General features: G+C 45.8%; 1 protein-coding gene and 1 pseudogene across 3 annotated transcripts in view; both read left to right on the top strand.

Moving 5' to 3' along the window:
• LOC122446275 (pulmonary surfactant-associated protein D) overlaps nt 1-8,869 on the top strand; it is a 93,937-nt gene extending 85,068 nt beyond the window's left edge. For 2 of the 3 annotated variants that reach the window (XM_043476245.1, XM_043476244.1), the window contains 6 exons: nt 4,046-4,162; nt 4,445-4,552; nt 4,872-4,979; nt 5,339-5,455; nt 6,080-6,163; nt 8,301-8,869. In XM_043476245.1, coding sequence (XP_043332180.1) covers nt 4,046-4,162; nt 4,445-4,552; nt 4,872-4,979; nt 5,339-5,455; nt 6,080-6,163; nt 8,301-8,677 — 911 coding nt within the window. In that variant the 3' untranslated portion in view covers nt 8,678-8,869. The remainder of the gene's footprint in view (nt 1-4,045; nt 4,163-4,444; nt 4,553-4,871; nt 4,980-5,338; nt 5,456-6,079; nt 6,164-8,300) is intronic. The other variant, XM_043476246.1, reaches the window with a different exon arrangement.
• Nucleotides 8,870-14,478: 5,609 nt separating this feature from the next.
• On the top strand, nt 14,479-14,842 carry LOC122446280 (annotated as a pseudogene).
• Nucleotides 14,843-21,539: the final 6,697 nt, after the last annotated feature.

The following is a 21,539-nucleotide window of genomic DNA, read 5'->3' as shown; positions in this document are numbered from 1 at the left end:
CACCCCCAAGAATGTACAATGAGACTGATATTCAGAGGCCCCTACTCCAGAACTCTTGGGTTTCCCAGGTGACGCTAGTGGTAAAGAACCTGCCTGCCAGTTCAAGAGATGTAAGAGATGCAGGTTCGATCCCTGGGTCAGGAATATCCCCTGGAGGAGGGCATAGCAACCCACTCTTGTATTCTCACTTGGAGAATCCCACAGACAGAGGAGCCTGGCAGGCTGTGGTTCGTTGGTTTACACATGACTGAAGCGACTTAGTACACACATGCAGGAGACATAGGAGACGTAGGTTTGAACCCAGGGTTGGGATGATCCCCTGGATAGAAAATGGCAACCCACTCCATTATTCTTGCCTGGAAAATCTCATGGACAGAGAAATCTGTTGGGCTACAATCCACAGAGTCACAAAGAGTCAGATGCAACTGAGTACACACACTCCAAAACTTAACTGTTTTTCAATCTTATTAAATGTTGCCGCTGCAGAATGTTAAATACTTTTGAATTGATGACAGTGTTGTAAGTTTCAGTTTAATCATCTGTAGATGAAAATAATATCGACCACACAGTGACAAAGAATTGAGCCAAGGCTTCATTTCTTTGTTGGGTCTTCAAGATCAAGTTTTATCCTTCTGCTGTACCAACCAGCTTAATTCTCCTGCAGTTTCCAAATTTACTGATTATTAAGGGAATTTTCTGGAAACACTGCCCCACAGGAGAAGATCTGGTTTTTACTGGCAAGAAGTGAGAATTTGATGAACCAGCGACAAGGACGAAGGGACCACCATGGCCCTGGGCCAGGGCTATGGGGGGATCAACTGAGGTCTTTTATCTTTCTGGAGTTTGTGCTTTGATTGGAAAGGAAAGAAATGAACAACATTAAAGTTGAAAAGAATACATAGCATCCCCAAGATTTTTAGGGTAAGAGTCAAGTCTGTCTTTTAGAGAGAAAGTAGTTCCCAACATGAATGGGCTGGGGCTAGAGAAGGCCACCTAGAAGTGATCTCAGTAGAGGGGTGGTGTTTAAGGTGTCAGCTCTCTCTAGCTCCCGGGGGGCCCTGAATTGAAAAGTATCCCTTCATCTACCTCCCTGCTCTCATGGCCGCCATGGTTTGTGCACAAGGATGGGCAACCTCTAATGCTCCCTTCTAAGGAGTGACTTGCTTCCAAGGTACCTGCTGCCCTCCCCAGCCAAGGGGAGAGCCCAGCAGAGGCTCAGCCAGGGCCCAAGTGTCTCTGCCTGAGCACAGTGCACCAGGGGGTCTGGGATGCGGGGCTCATCCTCCAGGCTCCCATTGCTTGCCTAGTGAGAATTAGAACTAAGAGAAGGACACAGAGGCTCTCATCACCCATCAAATACACAAGTCTTCCACCATATTCTTGGCCCAGGCAAGCTTGGCCCTTCTTACCCTGGGGGAATGGTTTCCAGATCTGAAATGTCATCTCTCCTCTCCAGGTCTCTGAAACCTCTTCAACCTTGAAGTCCTGTTTCCTCTGAGTATATGCATGGGTTGGGGGTACTGGGATAGGATGAGGGACATCTCATAAGCTGTTTTCTTCACTTGTTACCTGTGCCTCACAGTTTAAAACTTGATGACAAATTCCTTGCAGACCAGGACCTGGTGCTAACATTTACATCCTGCTCAGTGCTAGGCAGAAAACTATGTTCCACAGATAGTTTCTCAGTGAACAGAGAAATGAAATAATGAGGAAATGAACAAATAAGTGAATGAATAAGTTAGTAGTAACTGACAGATTCCTTTTGTTCTTTTTGTACATGAATGCTTTATTCACAACAGTCAGAAGATGGAAACAACACAAGTGTCTATCAACATTTATCCACAGTGAACGAATAAAGAAAATGTATTGTATTCATACTATAGAACATTTCTCAGCCATAGAAAGGAATGAAGTACTGAGATGTGCTACAAATTGGATGATCCTCAAGAATGTCACTGCTAGTTTAAAAAGGCAGACACAAAGGGTCATATATTGTATGTATTTATATAAAATATCCAGAATAAATAACACAGACAGTGTTATCTGCATAGTGGTAGCCAGGGCCTTGGAGGAGGCAGGGCTGGAGTGATAAATGGGTATGAGGCTTTCTTTGGGATTAATGAAATAGTTTTAAAATAAAGAGAAGTTTTACAATTATGTCAAAGTTCTAAATGCCGCTGAATTGCATACTTTAAGTGACTAATTATAGGGAATTCCTGGAGGTCCAGTGGTTAGGACTTGGTGTTTTCACTGCCAGGCCTCAGGTTCAATCCCTGGTTGGGGACCTGAGATCCTGAAAGCTACACATCACAGTAAAAAAGAAAGATTATTTTTATATTATGTGAATTTAATCTCAATGAAAAAAGAATAATCAAACTAACAGAATTGAGTGTATAATTTGTGAATCAATAGTCATTTCTCCCTTTAGTCTTTGAAGGTAAATCTCTCATAAGTTCAACTTAGGCAGCCTTCTTAAGGTAATGTGATTTTTTAAAATGTTTGATCATTTTTACAGGACAATTAACATGTGGTCACTAATCACAAAAAGAAGAAAATTAAAATTACCTGAATTGTGCCCCTTAGAAAAAACAACTGTTAATACTTGTATATGCTCTTCTTGTGGTTTTTTCAATGTGTGTTACATGTGCACATGCCTGACACATGCATGGACATGTTGAAGAAACCGAACCATATTAAATAGAGTATTTATAACCTACATTTATCACTTAATGATGCATAGTAATTTTGACTATCTTCTTTAATTTTAAAAACATGTTACATAGTTTTTTCTCTTCTTTATATTAAAATAGAATTGATCTATAATATATTAGATTCAGATATATGAAATGATTTCATATTTGCATATATTGTGAAATGATTGTCACAATAAGTCATGTCAATGTCATCAACACACATAGTTACAGTTTGTGTGTGATGATAACTTTTAAGATCTTCTTGCTCAGCAATGTTCAAGCATGCAACCCAGGATTACTAACTATAGTAACTTTGCTGTACATTTTTTTCCTAGGACTCAATTTTTTTCTTAACTGGACATTTGTACCTTTTGAAGATTTCTGTCCATTCTGCTCACTTTCCAACCCCACCTCTAGCAATCACAAATCTGTTCTCTGTATCTGTGAATATATTGTTTCTGTTTGTTTTCGTTTAGATTTCACATGTAAATGAAATCGTATAGTACCACCCTTCTCTGTGACTTATTCCACTAAGCATAGTGCCTTCAAAGTTCACCAGTATTGCTGCAAATAGCAAGATTTCATTGCCTTTTATGGCTGAATAATGTTCCATTGTATATGCACCCTGCATTTTCTACATCCATTCTTCCATCCACAGATACTTGGGCTCTAGGCTGCATCCATATCTGGGCTACCATAAATGATGCTGCAATTAACCTGGGGGTACATATATCTTTTCAGGTTAGTATTTTCATTTTCTTTAGTTAAATACTCAGAAGTGGAATTGATGGATTATATAGTAGCTCTAGTTTTAACTTTCTGAGAAACCTCCATACTGTTCTCCATAGTGGCTGTACCGATTTACATCCCTACTGCACAGTTTCCCTTTTCTCCACATTCCCCAACACTTCTTATTTGCTGTCTGATAATAGCCATTCTGACAGGTGTGAGGTGACAGCTCATTGTGCTTTTGATTTCTATTACTCTGGTGATTAGTGTCAGGTGTCATTTCTGACAGAAATGGGGAGTGGAAGGGCAGGGAGTCCACAGTCCGGGTAAAAGCTGACAGACTTAACTGCCATAAATATCGAGGCCTTGGGGAAGGGGCAGGTGTATTGTATGCAAAGTCAGGTGACTCTTGGTTTGGATCTGCTTCTAATTCTGCAAGCCTGTTCCTTCACCTGTAAAATGGAGATGTGGATGCGGTTTCCTAGATCACCACTGGACCAGTCAGCTGGAGGGGGAGTGTCTACACCCTACAGAACCCTGAAAGAATGCCAGGGCCCTGACTCTGGAGGCAGCTGGCTCCTCCTGGGCTGGGATCAGCTTTATGTCCATCTCTTCTGCCACAGGTTCACCAGGACCTGCAGGACGAGCAGGAATGCCTGGACCAGCTGGCCCCATTGGGCCGAAAGGGGACAATGGCTCTGCTGGAGAACCCGGACCAAAGGGAGACCCTGGACCACATGGTGAGCAGCTGGGCGTGGAATGCAGGTGTCTACAGGTGCCGTGCTGCTGCTAGGACACGGCAGTAGGCATGCACAGATTCCACCCCAGGAAGAGGAAGAAGGTCATTCTCAAGGTGGCACGGGGTTATTTCAGGGAAGACTGGAGCTCCTGGGGAGGGTGGAGTAGGGGCAACATCTTTAGGAGGAGGCTGCCTGTCTGAGTTCTATTACAGCCCCATCTTTTAAACACTTCCACCTCCAAGGAGATTCAGTGTCACTAACCGGGCTGGTCCTTTTCCCCAGGGCCTCCAGGCAAGCCTGGTCCAGCTGGGAGAGAGGGTCCCTCAGGGAGGCAGGGGAGCATGGGACCTCCAGGCACACCAGGCCCCAAAGGAGAGACTGGGCCCAAAGGTAGGAGGGTGGTATGTGGTGGGTGAGGGAGGGAGATGGGAGGGGTGACATGGGCAGCCCTGGTGGGGACCAAGGTACGTGTACAGTGCCTGGAAAAGCCTGGATCCTCCGTGCCTGGTAGCCCTGGCCTGAGCCTCACCCTCAACTTTCCCACACTGGCTGAATTTCCCGATACGGTTCCTGGAAGAGACCAAGCGGTCAGGAGCAGTCTCCCAGGTCGCTCTCTCACCTGGAGCTTAGGTGACAAGCTGCACTGCTGAGGAAATGGTACCTGTGAGCACACTCTCAGCCGTGCTTCTCCAATGTGTTCCTTCTGCAGGAGCAGTGGGTGCCCCAGGCATGCAGGGCTCCCCAGGCCCCGCAGGTCTCAAAGGAGAGAGAGGTGCCCCCGGGGAGACTGGAGCCCCTGGACGTGCTGGGGCAGCAGGTGAGCAATGGACGTGGGGCTGGGCTCATGTTCCCCTGTGCCCACCCCCACCAGCCACCAGGTCAGAGCTGGCATTCCAGGACGAGAGCCAGTGTTGGGCTCTGGGAACTGTCTGTCTCCAGGGAGAGGGTGGTGATTAGCAGGGACTGTCTGTATCCAGGGAAGGCTGGTTGTCGGGTTATGGGACAGTCAGTGTACAGAGGGGATGCAAGAAGAGGTTCCAGGCACAGAGGGACATTTGTACAGGTGGACGGTGTACTGCTGGGGGATATGAATTCCATGTTTGGGGGTGGGGAGTGGGCGCAAAAATGCTGAAATACATGTTCAGCACGCACCCATTTCTACTTCTCTTATCCCAGGGCCTGCTGGAGCCATAGGTCCACAGGGACATTCAGGTGCCAGGGGCCCCCCAGGACTGAAGGGAGACAGAGGTACTCCTGGAGAACGAGGAGCAAAGGGTGAGAGTGGGCTTGCAGGTAAGGAAGACCTGGGGGCCCCATTAGGGTGTGGGGCAGGGAAGTGACCTTATTCAGCTCAGCTCTCCTCTCAGGCAACCCGTTTAGTTACAGATGGAGGTAGAAGCAGGAAAAGTTGACAGGGTAGATGGCAAGGTGGACTCTGGTCTTAGCCTCTATGACTCTCTGCAGGTCAACCTGAGCAGATTTTCTATCTGATCTGTATGACAAGCAAACCTCTCTCTCCAGTTCATCAGCTAACCCTGAACAGCAAATAACTCAATGGATGAAAATATTCAAGCTGTGTGTATTCCTCTCCTACAACCATACCACCCCCTGCACCACAAAAGGAAGTGCTATCAGATTCCTAGAATTTGGAATTAAAATGACATCTGGTTCACTGTCAGTGAGGTGCAGGGACCTGTTCAGGGGATACTGTTCACAAGAGAAACACAGGAAATCCTGTGGAAGCAGAGGCCAGCTAGGTCAACAGAGGTGGGCTTCCCAGGGGTCTGTTCCACCTCCACCTGTTCCATCTCACCCCCAACTTGTGTCTCCACCTGGACACTCTTCCCTTGAGGCCTGGGTTCTGAGTGACCCCAGACTGTTCTGGATCTGTCTTCACTTGGCCTCTCTCTCCTGCAGAGGTCAATGTTCTCAGGCAGCGGGTAGGAATCTTAGAGGGACAGCTACAACGCCTCCAGAATGCCTTCTCTCAGTATAAGAGAGGTGAGTTCCTGGACCTGACCCTGAGCCAGGCCCTGACCATGGGCCTCAGACTTAGTCTGGGCTTGGCTTGCAGTTCGCTGGGCTTGGGTCTAAATTGGACTTGCTGGGACCATGATTGGGACTGACCTAGACCTGGGGCAGGAGTGGGGCTAAGGACAGGGCTGGGACAGGGCCGTGCTCCAGGATCTGCAAGTAGACACACGGAACAAGGAGAAGTGGTCAGTGTCAAGAGCTCAGCAGACCTTATCCCGGCATACCCTGGGCAGGTCCCTACGACAGACAAGGGGACACCCAACCCTTGTCTTTCCTCTGTGGGTCCAGGTATGCAAGTGCACAGAGAAGCAGCCACACAGCCCAGGGCAGCAGAGAATCCAGGACTGGTCATGGGAGTGGGGGTGGCATGCTTCATGTGGGGTTCAAGGCTGCTGGGGACATGTCCTTAGTATGTGGTCACCAAGTATCTCTCCCTAAACATGCCTGTAGGTCTGGCAGGAGCAGGCTGACTCCAGTCTCTGGTCAGTGCTGGACTCCCTCTGCACCTCTTGTGGTGTTCAAAGCAGAGATTCTTCCCTAAGCCTGGATCCTAAGCAGGCAGAGGCCTCCTGGAGCACACACCTGAGTGCCCTGTGCCCTGGGACTCTCCACCAACTGTCCCTCCTCCTTCTCTGCTCTGCCTGATGACAGCTTTGCATTTACATCATTCATCCAAACTCAGTGATTGATAAAAAATTTTCTGAAGGAGCAGAGCATAAAGGGGCCTGATCAGGTGAGACATATTGTTGGCTTCTAAGGACTCAAGCCAACTAAGTACCAAAGTAGTTAAGGATGAGAGTTGCCTTTGGTATGTCTTCCTCCTTCCACAAGCGTATCTGCATACGTATTTACTCCTGCATATGCACACTGATGCAAACAGAGAACGTGGGCATATGCACTGGCTACACTCGTGTGTACTTAAACACCATCACCTATGTGACACCATCTACATACATGAGCATCGTGTACACATAGGCTTTCCTATCCAGATGGACCTTAAGTCTGCCCATGTATCTTCAGATAGACACATAGGCACATTCACTCATACAAATACACATCCACCCAGTTGCATGTGATGTAAACCCAGTAGAGTCACATGGACTTACACTGACCTTGTTCAGGGCTGATCTGGGTGCCATCCTGACCCCCTAGAGAATCTGTTCCCTGAGTCCCTGTTGAAGCTACTCAGAGAAAGGCAGATGGTCAGGGTGCAGCCTGGGTTCCTAAACAGTCCAAGGAGCCCTAAAAATTTCCATGTATGACCCTAGAAGTCAGAGTGATGGGGACGGGTTACAATAAGAAGAGATACTTACGTCACACAGAGGATACTGTTATACAGTATACCCCTGCTTTAGAAATAACGAATGAGACCCTGAAAAGGGAAGTGACTTTCTTGTGTCCACCTGGACCATCATTGCCAAGGTGAGGATGAACACATGGTCTTCTGGATCCAAAACAGGGCTGTCTTTAGTGCTGATCCCATCCTGCCCGCTATTCCTACACACACTGCCCAGTGGTCCAGGGAGGCTGAGTGACTTGCATCAGCCACAAGCATGTCAAGGCCAATGTCAGGCTGTTCTCAGATGCACCCCCATCCTCTCCTTCCCCTCACCCCTTCAGATAGCACAGAACTCCCTGTGACAACCCCATGTGCCCAATCATTATGGAGGGGTTGGAGTAAGCCCCCTCCATGGTATTTCCCCCACTTTCAGGAACCGCCCTGGGCTGCATGGTGTCATTTCCCTCCCAAAGTCATTCCAACCTACAGAGTAACTGAAAACTTGATTCTGGCATGCAACACAGGGAGGAACAGAAAGTGCAAGCTTTAGTGTTACCTCCAGCAAGGTCTGATCCTTGTCTACATCTAACAGTTGGGCGACTTTGGGCCTCTAACGTAAGCACCTGAGTTCCGGGGTCCTCACCTGTACCTGGAGACAATGGCACCACTCACAGGGCACATCATGCAGCCAAGACTGCTCAGAACCAAGTGCCTCACTTTCTTCCTATTGGTGCCCTGGTACCTGGATAGGAGACTGGGGACTCCAGTTGAAGCACAAGGTCTAGATGCTGCCGCATCCCCAACCTGACTCTCCTCTTCCCCTAGCGGTGCTCTTCCCTGATGGCCGGAGTGTCGGGGAGAAGATCTTTAAGACAGCAGGCTCTAAGAAAACATTTCAGGATGCCCAGCAGATCTGCACACAGGCTGGAGGACAGTTGCCCTCTCCACGTTCTGCAGCTGAGAATGAGGCCCTGACTCAGCTGGCCACAGCCCAGAACAAGTCTGCTTTCCTAAGCATGACTGACATCAGGAAGGAGGGTACTTTCATCTACCCCACGGGGGAGGCCCTGGTCTATTCCAACTGGGCCCCCCAGGAGCCCAACAATGATGGCGGCTCAGAGAACTGTGTGGAGATCTTCCCCAATGGCAAGTGGAATGACAAGCTCTGTGGAGAGCAGCGCCTCGTGATCTGCGAGTTCTGAGCTCCTCCCACGCACGCACACAGTGTGTGTGTTGGGGCAGGGGGCAGTGCCCAGAGCTGCATTTTTCCAGTGTTTCAATAAAATGGTGACCCTCTGCTGGCCAGGGCTTCTCCACAGAGCCACAGGATAAGGCCAGAGGCAGGGCTCTTATGGAATACATCCCTCAGAATAAAGTTCGAAACTGGTTTCACACAAGAAAGATTGGTCAGAGAAAAAGAGGAGCAGCCTCCCTTCCCAGGAGCAAGGGCTAAAGAAAGGTCTCCAACTCTCCCCTCTTGCAAAACCCAGTGTCTCTGCCTCATCCCTCCATCTCTACCAACCATCGGTTGCATTTGACCCCACTGATCACTATCTCCTCCTCCTTCCCTTTTCCTCTCCTGCCTGTGGTTTTCTTATCTTCCTGGCTGTTCAGCATCACTCTCTTTCCCTTCTTTCTCCTCCTCTGTCTCTCCTCCTCCTGGACCAGTCCACAGGGGAAGTTGGGAGCCTCAGTTCTGGCTCCCTTTTCTCCTCACACTCACTCCGGGCTTGGGCTCATTCTCTCCCATAGCTTAAATTCCTTCTATTGATGCCTCCCTCAGGTAGTGTTCTGTTCAAGACCTCTCCCCAAACCCTGGACTTCTCTAGCCAATGCATGCTGTAGCCCTGGGTCTGGGTGTGTTGCAGGAAGGAGGACCCCTTCCAGGGCCCGAAACTGGGCTCTTGTCTAACACTCAGAAATGAATTGTCTGAGGAGACACATGTGCTGACAAAGCAAGAGATTTTATTGGGAAAGGGCACCCGGGTGGAGAGCAGTAGGGTAGGGGAACCCAGGAGAACTGCTCTGTCACATGGCTTGCAGTTTAGGGTTTTATTGTGATGGGATTAGTTTCTGGGTTGTCTTTAGCCAATCATTCTGACTCAAGAGTCCTTCCTGGTGGTGCACACCTTGTTCAGCCAAGATGAAAGACAGAGAGAAGGATTCTGGGAGGTGGTCGGACATGTGGTGTCTCATTTTGGCCTTTCCCGAATTGTTTTGGTTGATGGAGGCTTATTAGTTCCGTGTTGCTTACCAGGACCTCCTGGTGTAAAACAGCTCATGCAAATAGTTACTATGGTGCCTGGCCAGGGTGGAGGGTTTCAATCAGTGTGCTTCCCCTAACAGGAGGTCTCTCAGTGGCTGCCTCTTGCTTCAAGCCCTGAGCCTAGGAAGCTGCACAGGTATAGAGGGATGACCTGGCAGGAAGGTACCAGCTTCTCTGGCCAGATTGAGTGGCCTTACACCCAGGAGGACCCTTACCCTTGAACACCCAGGATCTCTCTCTACCCTTGACAATGTGACTGCTATTGGCTCATGGGAGAATATACCATCTGCACAATCCTAATCCCTTTTGAAATCTCAAGTAAAGAGGGTGTAGAACCATATTCAGTTTCATCCCCAAAGCTCTTCCTGCCTGGCAGTTCTGGGGATGTTAATCTCCACTCTGCCTCAGAGATAACCTAGTCAAACCCTTCTCATTTTACAGACAAGGAAGCCAAGACACAGAGAGGAAGGGAACTTATACAGGTAGCATTGGTGCTACTGCTCACTCTTGAAAAAGGCCATGTGACTCCAGAGTTTATACTTTCAGCCTGTAAATTTTTAGATCAAAAATTTTTATATTTAGTTTAGCTTAAACTTTTATATTTAGTTGATTTTATTGACACAGTGCTGTGAAGAAAGATTTAAATGACATCTGTGGTTAAGAAATTATAATGAGGCCTGAATGAACCACACGCTCATGGGAGGGGGTGATGCATATCCTCCCCCAGACAGGAAACCAGCCACTCTTTCCTCTGTTCCCAGAGACCAGGAGAGCTGCCCTCTCTGGCCCTTTCTGAATAGACCCCCAAGCCCCACCCCTCTTCCCAACATGCTTGCAGCTACACTGCATAAATAGAACAGCATATCTGAAAACAAAGCCACACCTCTCAACAGCATGCAGCTCAGGCTCCTGATAAGATCTTTCTCCTGTTACTGAAAATCTCCCCAATTCCTGGCAGTTTCTGAAATATAAACATTTACACAATAATGAGCAAACAGCTCTCCAGCACAAAGGCCTGGAGCTTAGAGCAGCCTGTTTTTATTGCAAATAAGAAAAACAACTGGATCTACTTAAGCCAAAGGGAAGTGATTTTTTTTCCCTGAGAACACAGAATTCTGAAATGACTTTAGAAGGACTGGGTGGAGGGGTGGGGGGCGGCGGGTGGCAAGCAACCTTGTGCCACCTCCCTAGCTTCTGCCTCTCTCTGCCCATCCTCACCTCTTTCCCTTCTTTACATATCAAATCCTCTGCATCCAGGTCTCTTGTGTGTCACAGAGATCAGAAACTCTTGCTCTCTTGCCTGACATCAATTCAAAACTATGTGAAAATGCATCTGCCTGTCTCAGATGCCCATCTCTGAGCCAATCAACCCACTCTGGAACCTCGTAATTCAACATGGCCACTGGGATACATGGGAGGTCTTGGTGGTCTGGGCAGATGCTCTGTGGGTGATCACTACTCATCCCAATATGTAAGCCATATTTATTTCTTGACAAGAGGAAACTGTGTGATGCCACAGGAAGAAAAAAATCTGTGTTGCTGAAGTTGACAAATGCTGAGAAAGAAGCTGCAGATCAACCTGCACCATGGGCCTTGGGAGTCTGGTTCGCATCTCTCCAGCACAGAGAATAAGTAAGGAGAGTCATTTGGGTCTGCAGACACAGTTCAACTAAAGCAGAGGAAAGAGGCAAGTATTTCAGAAAATGCAGGTTTTTAACCATTCTTGAACACAGAGGTCTCTCCCTCTTACACCATCAGTCATGAGCAAATGTAAACATGGATCTCCAATCATATCAGCCCCACCCCAGCCACAGTAGCCATGACCCAAAGTTTAGTAGCCTAGGTGCCAAATGAAGCCAGAGCTGTGGGCCTCTTATTGTCAAGAGATGTTAAGACACGCACAAGGCCAGCTGACATCATGGGAGCAAGCTGGGATCCTTCCATGTCTGGAGGGGAGACAACCACATAGGGAAGCCCCTGTTTTATAATATGTTCTCAAGTATATTCTATATTTGCCTCTTGGTTCTCAACGATCCTGTCACCAGTCCAGCCCACACCCTATACTGAACACCCTATAGGAACCCCTCTGATGTTTACTTTTCTAGGATTCTAGCTTTGTTCTGAATTTCGCTGATATACAACACTGGCATTTGAGTTGTTTACATTCAGAACATTCTTGATCACTCTTACCTTTTAGATGTCCTTAATTCAAGCTTAATGGTGTGCTGGACCATTTCAGGTTACCTGTGTTTTATATAGTAGAGCAAAGAAACCAGGTACCTATCAGAAAAAATAAAATATTAATTGATATGCCAAACATTTATTCAGGCATGTCATGCCTTCACATATACTAAAGCCCAGAACTTCCTTAACATTAGAGATCAGATGTAAAATTGTGTTTCAGCAATGGGTGTTGGAGGTGCTCAGAGTGTAAACTGGAAACGAGTGGATGGACTGTAAAGTGTTTTCACCAGGAGAATAGAGGAGAGCCTTCTTCCTGTGGAGGCACCAATATATTCAGAGACCTCAGTTCAGCTCAGTTCAGTCGCTCAGCCGTGTCTGACTCTTAGCAACCCCGTGATTCGCAGCATGCCAGCCTTCCCTGTCCATCACAAACTCCCGGAATTTACTCAAACTCATGCCCATCAAGTCGGTGATGCCATCCAGCCATCTCATCCTCTATTGTCCCCTTCTCCTCCTGCCCCCAACCCCTTCCAGCATCAGGGTCTTTTCCAACGAGTCAACTCTTCGCATGAGGTGGCCAAAGTATTGGAGTTTCAGCTTCAGCATCAGTCCTTCCAATGAACACCCAGGACTGATCTCCTTCAGGATGGACTGGTTGGATCTCCTTGCAGTCCAAGGGACTCTCAAGAGTCTTCTCCAACACCACAGTTCAAAAGCATCAATTTTTCAGCGCTCAGCTTTCTTCACAGTCCAGCTCTCACATCCATACGTGACCACTGGAAAAACCATATTCAGAGACCTAGATACTCATTATTGTTCAGTTGAATTGCCTGGGACTATTAGGCCTCTGTATAACTAATGACTGGTATCTTTTGATAGATTTTACTGTTTTTCACTAATGTTTCAATAAGAGAGGCCTTATGGAGGCAGGCATTGCCCTGTGACATATGTTCCTCCTGGATAGAAGAAGATGAAGGCCAGTGAACATTGCTGAAATGCCCAATTTTCTGCTGCCCCAGTGAGCACAGAAATGTTGCTGATTATAAGGTTGGACAACCCAGGATTCTGGACACCTGAGCAAATGCATGGAAAACAAATGCCCTTTGGAGAACACCTAGATCTACTTGGATTTTGAGCGTGCTTTTAGAGTTGTTACTACATCCTCTGTAGCCCATCCTTACTGGATACATTCTGAATATTCACATATTTGATCTCCATTCAGTTAAGCAGAGCAGTCTCTCAGACTGCCTGGCTGAAACAACCTGGAGCCACAGAGGGACTCAAGGGGGCCCTGCCTGAGCAAAATGGTACTTTTCATATTTACTTAGTAAGGAGAAGGAATGAACAAAGCAAATAAGTGGAAGAGTTGAGTGAATAAAATCCTTCATTCCTACTTGTAAGTCTATTTATAGTTCTGAAGAAGGTGATTTCAAGATGTTTCCAGGCTCTCTGATCTGAAGAAACAGCACCATGACATCACTGCCAGCTTTTCTGCACATTTATCAACTCCCTGAATACTTCAATTCAGGCGTAAGGGCCAAAAGGTCAGATGACAACTTCAGGCCAGGCAAAGGCATTCTGTGAACAGAAGGATGGAGCAGGGTGGGAAGGAGAGGAAAACCAGTGGTGGGTTTTGAACAAGCCTAGGATGCTTCGTTCCCAGCTACTAACAGTCTGAGAGAATAGAAAGAGGATGAGGGGGATATGAATTCTCCAAAGACTCAATCCCCCAAAAAGAGTGATTGAAGCTGTGAAGACTTCATCAAAGGATTCCAAAGCTCTGGTGAGAGAGAATAAACATCCTAGAACAGACATAAAAATTAATTTAAAAACATAATGAGAATAGACTTGGTCATTTTAAAGGGTTTTAGAAAGCTAACAGAATTACAATAGTGTATTACTGACACAGGAATAAACAAAACAATGTAAAAAATAACAAAGTCCAAAAGTGGGCCCAAATATACATATATTTATACACATGTATCTTATATATGCATAATTAATATAAAAATAATTCTATTTATTTATTTATTTTTCCTCAAATTGCAGGAAAATAATCATTCAATTAATAATGGTGAGCTAAAAGGTTAAGCATTTAGAAGAAAAATGAAATCAGATTCTTTTAGTCATGTATAAAAATCAAAATCAGAAGAAAATGTTAAGCAATGATTTATGCAGTCTTAGAAGGGACTAGAGCAATCTAAGTCAGAGAGTGCAGTGAGATTCAAGGAGTAGTATATGGGCTAGTTGTCTCTGAAGGGCGGCAAGGGAAAAGGATTAGCTGTGCTGTCTTTAAATATATACAGTATCATGGGTAAAACAGATAGCTAGCGGGAAGCTTCTGAGTAACACAGGGAGGCCAGTCTGACGCTCTGTGATGGCCTAGAGGGGTGGAGTGGGGGAGGGAGGCTCAGCAGGAAGTGGGTATGTGTATGTATATGTCTGAGTCACATTATTGTACAGCAGAGACTGACACAACAGTGTCGAGCAATTTTTCTCCAATTTTTTTAAAGAATAAATAAAAATAAAAACAAATTGGAAAAAAAAGAAAACATGATCTACACCACAAAAGCTGCAGTGGCCATTGGTCCCTGCAATCAGGCTGTGTTAGTCGACAGGACCATAAACATTTCAGGACAGCTAGGCGTGGACTCTGCAGGTAGACAGCTTGTGCCAGGCAGAAAGAGGCTAAACAACCTCTCACAAACATGGGTAAAATTCTGAAAGTAGCAGGCTGTGCCTTCACAACTGTGGTAAAAACAACTGTTTTGCTGGCTGACATAAATGACTTCAATACTGTCAGTGATATTCACAGACAAGATTTTCAGAGTAGCAGGTTGCTGCTTTGCCCAAAGGAGGCCAGGTTGAGACTGGAGCAGTAGCTGTGCAAGGACCTCTCCTGACAGCATCACTCTAAGTGGGCCCAGTGTCATTCAGCCTGAAATTTAAATAAGATTTTTAGATTAATGTCTTCATTTTTACAATCTTCATTGGAAGGTGTAAGGTTGACTAAAATATCTGAAATTATTATGGAAATTCCATTTAATAAGGAGAATTGAACATGTATTGAAGATTAATGATGAATCTAGATACTGATGTTATAAATTACACTTTTAGAACACTCATATTACAGATGTGGAAATGTGGAAATGTGGAAATCCACATCATGTCTGGATGTGGGAAAACAGACATGCATATTACATAATTCTCAGAAACACAAAAGTAAAGGGAAATAACATGTAGGAAAGATGAGTTACTATTCTTGAGAAATAAAGAGCACATCTAATTCAATCAAATCCTATTAATTTAATGATGTGAAATATTTAGTTCTCATGTCAGATATATGATTCTACTTTTACTTGAGTAAAATTAAAGCATTTTGAAATGAAAATTAAAGCATTGAATGAAAAATGTAAAGGAAAAGAAACTGGACCAAACTTTATATAGATAGTATTTTTCTAATGGAAATAAAATGGCATCCAGATTAAAAAAATAAGACTATCAGAGACAAAAACCCAAATAAAATATTAATATATCTACACAAAAAATTAGTATCTAAGTATAAAAAATAAGATAAGTGAGAATTAAAAGAGAAAATTCATAAAAGAAGAAATAATGATGGCCAATAGTAAGTATAGAACCATGAAAAAATGCACAATTTTAGTAGTAATTAAAGAAACTCATATTAAATAGTAACAAGTATCCAAAAATCTATAAGCTATAGTTAAAGGTATTCTCAGAGGAAAATATATGTTACTTTGCCATTAAAAATTTTAAAACCATAAAAATATGAACTGAAAATAATTGAACAGTTTATCATTTTGAAACAAATGTTAAAAACAACAAAAAAAGGACAAAACAAATAAATATAAAAGTGAAATTAGTGAAATATTTTAAAAATAAAAGAAATGATAAATTAACCCAGAAACCAGACATTTTTAAGTCAAATAAGAAAAATATATCCTGATAAATCTATATAAGAAAAAAAAGACAAAACACTAAGAAGCAGAGCAGTAGAGATAAGAAAGATGCTGTAAACACAAACATGAAAAAGAACTTTAAAGCAATACATTCATCTCCTTTCAGGTACTGGTCATAATTAAACAGGACAAGGATGAAGGGAATTTGGCATCTCAGTTCAGCCCTCCCTCACTTTAACTTCGTGGCCTGGGGTCAGATTTGATGTCCTTGCCTTGGGGCTCCGGGTGGTTACAGCTCCTGGTCAGGGAGGAGGAAAGTGGCACTGCTTTCTCTCTAATCTGGAATTTAGCCCAGAGCCCTAGGGTATTGGTCCAGAGTGTTCACATGAGTGTGGTCTTAAGCTGTTGAGTCCAGGGTGCTGGAGACACGTGTGGGCGTGGGGTTTCTGGATCTGGCCCTGCAGGTAGGGGCTTTTAGGGAAAGGCATTCCAAGTGAGTGGAGAAACCAGGGGGAAGGGGGAAGAGGGGGGAACAGGATCATGTGAAGTCTCAAAGTTCTCACAGAACCCCTCCTCTCACCTGGCTGCCTTGTAATCTTTGTTTGCTGACCCTGTCTTAGAGACACCAGCAGAGGGCAGCAGGAGGCCTCAGCTCCTGGGGCACAAAGTCACCGAACCCCATTACTGGAGAAAGGAGGCTGTGCCCAGAGCCATATTCCAAAACAAATCTGGCTACTTCTCTTTTGCATCCAGCCTGAAGCTGAGTCATGCTCCAGAGAAGGGAATCGGATCACACATTTTGGGGGAGGATTTAGATTCAGTCATTCATTTGTTTATGTATGTATTCAACTTTGTTGAGTGTATATGCGACTTCTTGGGCTTCCCCGATAGATCAGCTGGTAAAGAATCCACCTGCAATGCAGGAGACCTGGGTTCAATCCCTGGGTTGGAAAGATCGCCTGGAGAAGGGAAAGGCTACCCACTCCAGTATTCTGGCCTGGAGAATTCCACGGACTGTAGAGTCCATGGGGTCGCAATAAGCTGGGCACAACTGAGCGAGTCCTTTTCTAGGCCCTGGAACTACAGAGGTGAGTGGTAGTGTGGTAATACAAGAGCAGCGAGAACAAATGCTGGCACGGCACTTACTGAGGCTGATACCGTTCTTAGTGCCTTACTTGTATCAGTTCATTTACCCCTCACGACATCCCTGTGATGTGGGCAGTACTGCTATCCCCACTTTACCAAGAAGGCAACTAAAGCGCAGAGTGTATGTGACTTGCTCAGGGGCACATAGCTACAGAGTGGTAGAGCCAGGTTTGTATCCAGGCATTGATTTTGCCACACTGATATAATTAGTGGTCAAGATGATTTCGGGTAACTGTAATTGCTAAAAATAAAATAAATAGGGCATTGCAATGATGACTGGGGTTGGGCCAACCTTGCTTCAGTGGTCAGATAAGGAGTTTGGGGTGGGGGATGGGAAGATTCCCTGGAGAAGGGAGTGGCTACCCACTCCAGTATTCTTGCCTGGGGAATTCCATGAACAGAGGAGCCTGGTGGGCTACAGTCCATGGGGTTGCAAGGAGTCGGACATGACTGAGCACTGAGCAATCAATAGTGGTGATTACAATGCAAGACCAGGCAGGGGTGGAGAATCTTATTAGCACCCAGATAATCTCTGTTGAGCCCTAAGGGCTCCCAGCACACAATTTGCAGCCACTTCCGGTCCCTTTAGTCCATAACCAAACACCTACACACCTTACCCAGAGCCTCTGGAACCACCCAAAGACAGTGGCCCTCAGTGAGGGGAGTGTGGAGAGCAGCTTGGACACAGGCTGAGGGCAGGGCAGAGGCTAAGCCCCTTAACAACAGGATGCCCGGAACTTCAGCGCTGAGTCTATTGGTTTTTGTATACACACACAAACACACATACACACACACACACACACATATGAACATCCCCCAATCCAAGTACACACTGTTTCCCAGGCAGAGTGTCACTTGCCCAGGGCCTCACCCTCTCTGACACCTCCCAGGGCCATTCCAGGCCCAGACCCCTCCCTGATGTCCAGGAAGATCCTGGAAATGCACAGGGAAGGATTTCGGTCAGCAGCTGCTTTTTATCAGTGGGGTATCAATCAGTTGAAGGAGATGATTTGGGGGTCTATCAATACAGGGTGAAGCAGGACTGTCTTCACTCCATGAAGGGTCTACAAGGTAAGGGGGAGTCTGGCTTCCTGGCTCGAGGCCTCCTGCAAAAGTGAGGGGGAGGCAGAAGGCAGTGATGGTGATGCTGTTTCGTGGGACAGTTGTTTCCCAAACTGACCAAACACACTTGGTCACCTCAAGGTCTCATGAAGGTAACCAATTTCCACGACTTTGGTTCACTGGGTGCAGAGCAGAGCTGACAGCCTGTGACTTTGTCAAGCATTCCAGGCAATTCTGCAGGTCGCTGCTCTAAGCACTGTGGTTGCCAGGACAGGGCAAGCTGGATTTGGGGTCAGCAGCAGCTGACTCAGCCTGAGGCATTTGTTAGGCTAACGAATGGTTATTTGCGTGTTACTTCTTTAGAGCATGACACTTGCATTTGCCTGGACAAACCACAGGTCTGGGTCCGTAGTTGTCTCCTCTTCACCAGGTTGCCCCACCAGGGCTCCCCTTCCAGGTGGAGCCCTGCACTGAGCTCCTCCTCTCCTCCCAGCACCAGACACTGAGGGTTACAAGGACAACATCGATTTTCAAAGTCTGCTTCCTGACATCTCCAGCCCACGCTCCGTGATAATAAACAATCCCTTCCTGGTTAACAAGAAAAAAAATCGCTGATTCCTGGGTGGTTCTAAAGCACAGTTCAGTTACATAATAATGAGCAAACAACCTTGACAGCAATGAGCAAACTGTGACCCCTGGGGCCAGCCACAAAGAAGGAAGGCAGGCTAGTCCTGAGCAGGAAGGGGATTTGAGGAGAGTGAATGCTAGGCCTTCAGCTGGTACCCCAGACCCCTATCCTCTGTTTTGGACAGGCTAAAAGTGAGAACAGCAGAGCTGGAAGATTCCAAACAAAGACTGCCCTGCAGTTTTTGCAAGGTCTTGCTGCGCTAGGATTCAGGATCCAGGCTGGAGCCTGGGCTTGAATGTTGCAAGTTTTGGTAGTTATATTCATTCTGGTCCAGGAATGAAACCTGTATCTATACTTTAACAGGAGAGAATTGACTTACAGACACAATTTAAACTCAGAGTCCCCATCTTAAGAGCAGGGAGTATTTGCTATTCTAACTCACTCAGAGTGACTTTCTATGAACCTGAGAATTGGTGATAAGTTGTTCAGGGCACAGTGAGTTTGGAAAAAATTATCAGGTTAAAAAAATGGAAGACAATCCTTGGATCCTGCAGCATTGCCCCTGAGATGGGGCCTGTAGGTCTGAAACTATGTGTGATCATGGATTCATCCAGCTTTAAAAAGGAGAAGCCATTTCAGACCAATTTGCAGATAGGGAAACTGAGGTCCAGGGAGCCAGCATGTCATGGCGAAGATGCCTCTTCCATCAGAACAAACAAGACTCAAGAGGTCCCTCAGAGTCCTGAAGTCCCAATGGAAATGTGCTGCCTGAGGCCCTTGAGGTCTGTCCTTGGAGCAGCTGGCTTAATTAGGTCCCCTGTGCAAGAGATATCAGTCATCACATGCCCTTTAGAAAAGGAAAACAGCCTGCTTGCAGCCCTTAAGAGAGTGAGAGAGATTATCTGGACAGTCTTCTTGAATCCATAATTTCCCTCTTGTCCCAGGTCTAGGGAAGCCTGGCTTAACTGCAGTTTCTATCTTTGGACTCTCATGAGAATCCATTTTTAGATTAACTCCTTGTTTTCTTGAGCTGCTCGGCATGGACCCCACTGCTTGCTGATAAGAACTGGAAAGTGAATTTAGGGAGGTGGTTACCCCAATCCTAGACTGAGGGAAGGATGCTGCCAGGTATACAACAATTCAGCAATACGTGAACTGCGAACTTCCAGATGTTTAAGCTGGTTTTAGAAAAGGCAGAGGAACCAGAGATCAAATTGCCAACATCCGCTGGATCATAGAAAAAGCAAGAGAGTTCCAGAAAAACATCTATTTCTGCTTTATTGACTATGAAAAAGCCTTTGACTGTGTGGATCACAATAAACTGTGGAAAATTCATAAAGAGATGGGAATACCAGACCATCTGACCTGTCTCTTGAGAAACCTGTATGCAGGTCAGGAAGCAACAGTCAAAACCAGACATGGAACAACAATCTGGTTCCAAATAGGAAAAGGAGTACGTCAAGGCTGTATATTGTCACCCTGCTTATTTAACGTATATGCAGAGAACATCATGAGAAATGCTGGGCTGGAAGAAGCACAAGCTGGAATCAAGATTGCCGGGAGAAATATCAATAACCTCAGATATGCAGATGACACCACCTTTATGGCAGAAAGTGAAGAGGAACTAAAAAGCCTCTTGATGAAAGTGAAAGAGGAGAGTGAAAAAGTTGGCTTAAAGCTCAACATTCAGAAAACTAAAATCATGGCATCTTGGTCCCATCATTTCATGGCAAATAGATGGGGAAACAGTGTCAGACTTTATTTTTGGGGGCTCCAAAATCACTGCAGATGGTGATTGCAGCCATGAAATTAAAAGACGCTTACTCCTGGAAGGAAAGTTATGACCAACCTGGATAGCATATTAAAAGCAGAGACATTACTTTGCCAACAAAGATCTGTCTAGTCAAGTCTATGGTTTTTCCAGTAGTCATGTATGGATGTGAGAGTTGGATGGTGAAGAAAGCTGAGCACTGAAGAATTGATGCTTTTGAACTGTGGTGTTGGAGAAGACTCTTGAGAGTCCCTTGGACTGCAAGAAGATCCAACTTGTCCATCCTAAAGGAGATCAGTCCTGGGTGTTCTTTGAAAGGACTGATGTTGAAGCTGAAATTCCAATACTTTGGCCACCTCATGCGAAGAGTTGACTCATTGGAAAAGACCCTAATGCTGGGAAGGACTGGGGGCAGGAGGAGAAGGGGACAATAGAGGATGAGATGGCTGGATGGCACCACTGACTCGATGAACATGGGTTTGGGTATACCCCGGGAGTTGGTGACGGACAGGGAGGCCTGGCGTGCTGTGATTTATGGGGTCGCAAAGAGTCAGACACGACTGAGTGACTGAACTGAGCTGAACTGAAAGTGGTCCTTAGCCCATTCACGAAACATTTTAAATCTCATTTTGTGATTGACATACAGTTGAAGCCAGAATTCACTATCTTCCCCCAGTTTGTTACCTGGGCTCTATATAATCTCAGCTCCACTACTCTGAGATTGCTCAAGAACATCCATGGTCTTGAGCTGGACTGTCAGCTAAGATGGTGTCAGAACTCTGCTCAGAGGGGACGTTTTATTTGCTGAGTGGATGGTGCTGCATAACTTCCCCTCCAGGGTATGAAACTCACCTTTATGAAGTTTTCCTCTTGTCTTTACTGATAATAGACCTATTGATCTATAATGGGATGAGGATGTCACAGAAGGAAGGGGATGCTGAATATGGAGGGACCAAGACCAACAATGCCGTAGGGAATGATACAGCCTGCCTGACCATTTGCTTCTATGATGCTGGCATATGCTGCAATATCAAATCAGTCTCCTAAAAGTATGCAAGAAGGAAAGGCTGCCCTTTGTCCTCAGGAT

This window comes from Cervus canadensis, chromosome 8, assembly GCF_019320065.1.
Source record: "Cervus canadensis isolate Bull #8, Minnesota chromosome 8, ASM1932006v1, whole genome shotgun sequence".
Classification (NCBI taxonomy): Eukaryota; Metazoa; Chordata; class Mammalia; order Artiodactyla; family Cervidae; genus Cervus; species Cervus canadensis.
Note: the sequence above shows the minus strand (reverse complement) of the source record. Positions and strands in the feature narration are given on the sequence as shown.